This window comes from Austrofundulus limnaeus, unplaced genomic scaffold (genome assembly GCF_001266775.1).
Source record: "Austrofundulus limnaeus strain Quisiro unplaced genomic scaffold, Austrofundulus_limnaeus-1.0 Scaffold22, whole genome shotgun sequence".
Lineage (NCBI taxonomy): Eukaryota > Metazoa > Chordata > Actinopteri > Cyprinodontiformes > Rivulidae > Austrofundulus > Austrofundulus limnaeus.
In genome coordinates, this window is record NW_013952424.1 from 2,225,841 (window position 1) to 2,227,627 (window position 1,787).

The 1,787-nt window shown below is 39.7% G+C and overlaps 2 protein-coding genes across 2 annotated transcripts in view; one reads left to right on the plus strand and one right to left on the minus strand.

Moving 5' to 3' along the window:
• The window catches only part of prrt4b (proline rich transmembrane protein 4b), a 36,999-nt gene that overhangs the window by 10,292 nt on the left and 24,920 nt on the right, over positions 1–1,787 (plus strand). The window lies entirely within an intron of this gene.
• The window catches only part of LOC106514772 (uncharacterized), a 6,266-nt gene that overhangs the window by 2,616 nt on the left and 1,863 nt on the right, over positions 1–1,787 (minus strand). Inside the window, exon 2 of the mRNA XM_014004194.1 lies at positions 216–832. Coding sequence (XP_013859648.1) covers positions 216–832 — 617 coding nt within the window. The remainder of the gene's footprint in view (positions 1–215; positions 833–1,787) is intronic.

The following is a 1,787-nucleotide window of genomic DNA, read 5'->3' on the forward strand; positions in this document are numbered from 1 at the left end:
GTATTTTTACAGTCTTTATTTTACAGTTAAAGTATATATTTATCATATAAAGTTTAATGTTATAACTAATCGGGGATCCCTTTAAGAAACACAATAAAATGATAAACGGATGTGAAGCCAGAAACAATGCCATTCTCCTTCTAAAAATGGAGAAGTAGGTCACACAGACGTAACCTGAGCTCCGGTGCAGCTGGGGCTGAATCGCTCTCACTGACCTGTTGCCATGTGCTCCAGCGTGCCGACCACCAGGCTGTCATAGACGTGCCCCGACACCCTCTGTGCCACATCGGCATGTAGTTTTGGCTCTTCGGCGATGTGGCGTAGCATCTGGGTGAAAGTGTAGCCCCCGATGGAGCAGGAATGGACCACTATGTCTCTGCCAGAGAATGGAGGCTCTTTCAAAATATTCAAAATCTCCAACCCGTAGCTGAAGCCCCAGCGAGGCCACAGGAAGTGCGTTACTCTGCTCTGGACCAGGAGCACGTCCATGCCACGGTCCAGGTACAGGTCCCTGTATTTGGCCACGGCTCCTGGCTGGGCGCCGAGCCAGCCGAAGAAAACGAGGAGGGGACGGGAGGTGGAGGCAGGGTGGGAAGCTGGATCTGAAAGCAGTGGGGAAACAGAAGATTCTGCAGAGGAGAGGTCGCTGAGGGGCAAAGCTGGGATGGAGCTACACAATATGGGAGTCTGAGAGTCTTTGGCAGGACGTACTGTTGCAAAGTCCACTTCGGTGACAGGAGTGTAGTAATAACTAACACCATTACAGACTCTTTTGGTTACAAACCTCTCTGTGACGACTTCATCAGACTTGGTTGAGTCACTCTGGAATAAACTAGAACAAAAGACAAGTCTGATCAAATCTTCTTTACACAAAACACCTACTTAGTGCGTGCAGCTTGAACTGCACATGCACTTTTTTTATATTTAAACTCAATTCATTATGCAATAGTTCAAGCACAAGCCTATTTAACCAGAACATTTTATTTTAAATGTTGCAACATTCATTACACTGGGTGACCTTAAAATAAGAAGAAGTACAAGTTGTTCTCAAACATAATACTTTTGAACTGTTAAAGGTGGTCTTTAGATGATTAACACATTAACACCGATTAACACTTTACAGGGTTTTTTTTTTATTATTATTTTTATCGCTGCTCTACTGCAGTGCTGTTAAAAATAAACTTGGCACAAAAAGTAAAGAAATTAGTGTTTGGTAGATTATTTTTCTTGTAACGTGTATTAGAAATAAATCTTATACAACTGGTTTAAACGGTACCGCATCTGTTAGGACCATGCTTTTATGGGATGAGCAGTAGAGCTGAGTTAGTGTACATAAAAAAATAAATAAATAAAAAAGGTCAGATGTTATCTGCAAAACAGCTTATTTAGCTGTTTCTACTGACTCTTGTTTTGAGCTTCTGGCACTTTTTATTGCCAAGAAGTGTTGTTACAAAAAAGACATGATCTACCAAACACCAACTTCCTTACTTTTTGTGCTTAAGTTTAGAAAATACAAAGAAAAACTTGTCAACTAAGTTCAATATTTATGCCTTACTCATAATGTCACATTGTACTGGTCTCGGGGCCTTTTCATTATTTATTTGGCTAAAAATTATGTTTTGATATGATTATCCTCATTTTCACGTTTTTACAATTATAATGTATTCTACAAATGCATTTACATAAGTTTCACACTATATATATACAGCGGGTAAAATAAGTATTGAACACGTCACCATTTTTCTCAGTAAATATATTACTAGAGGTGCTAATGACATGAAATTTTC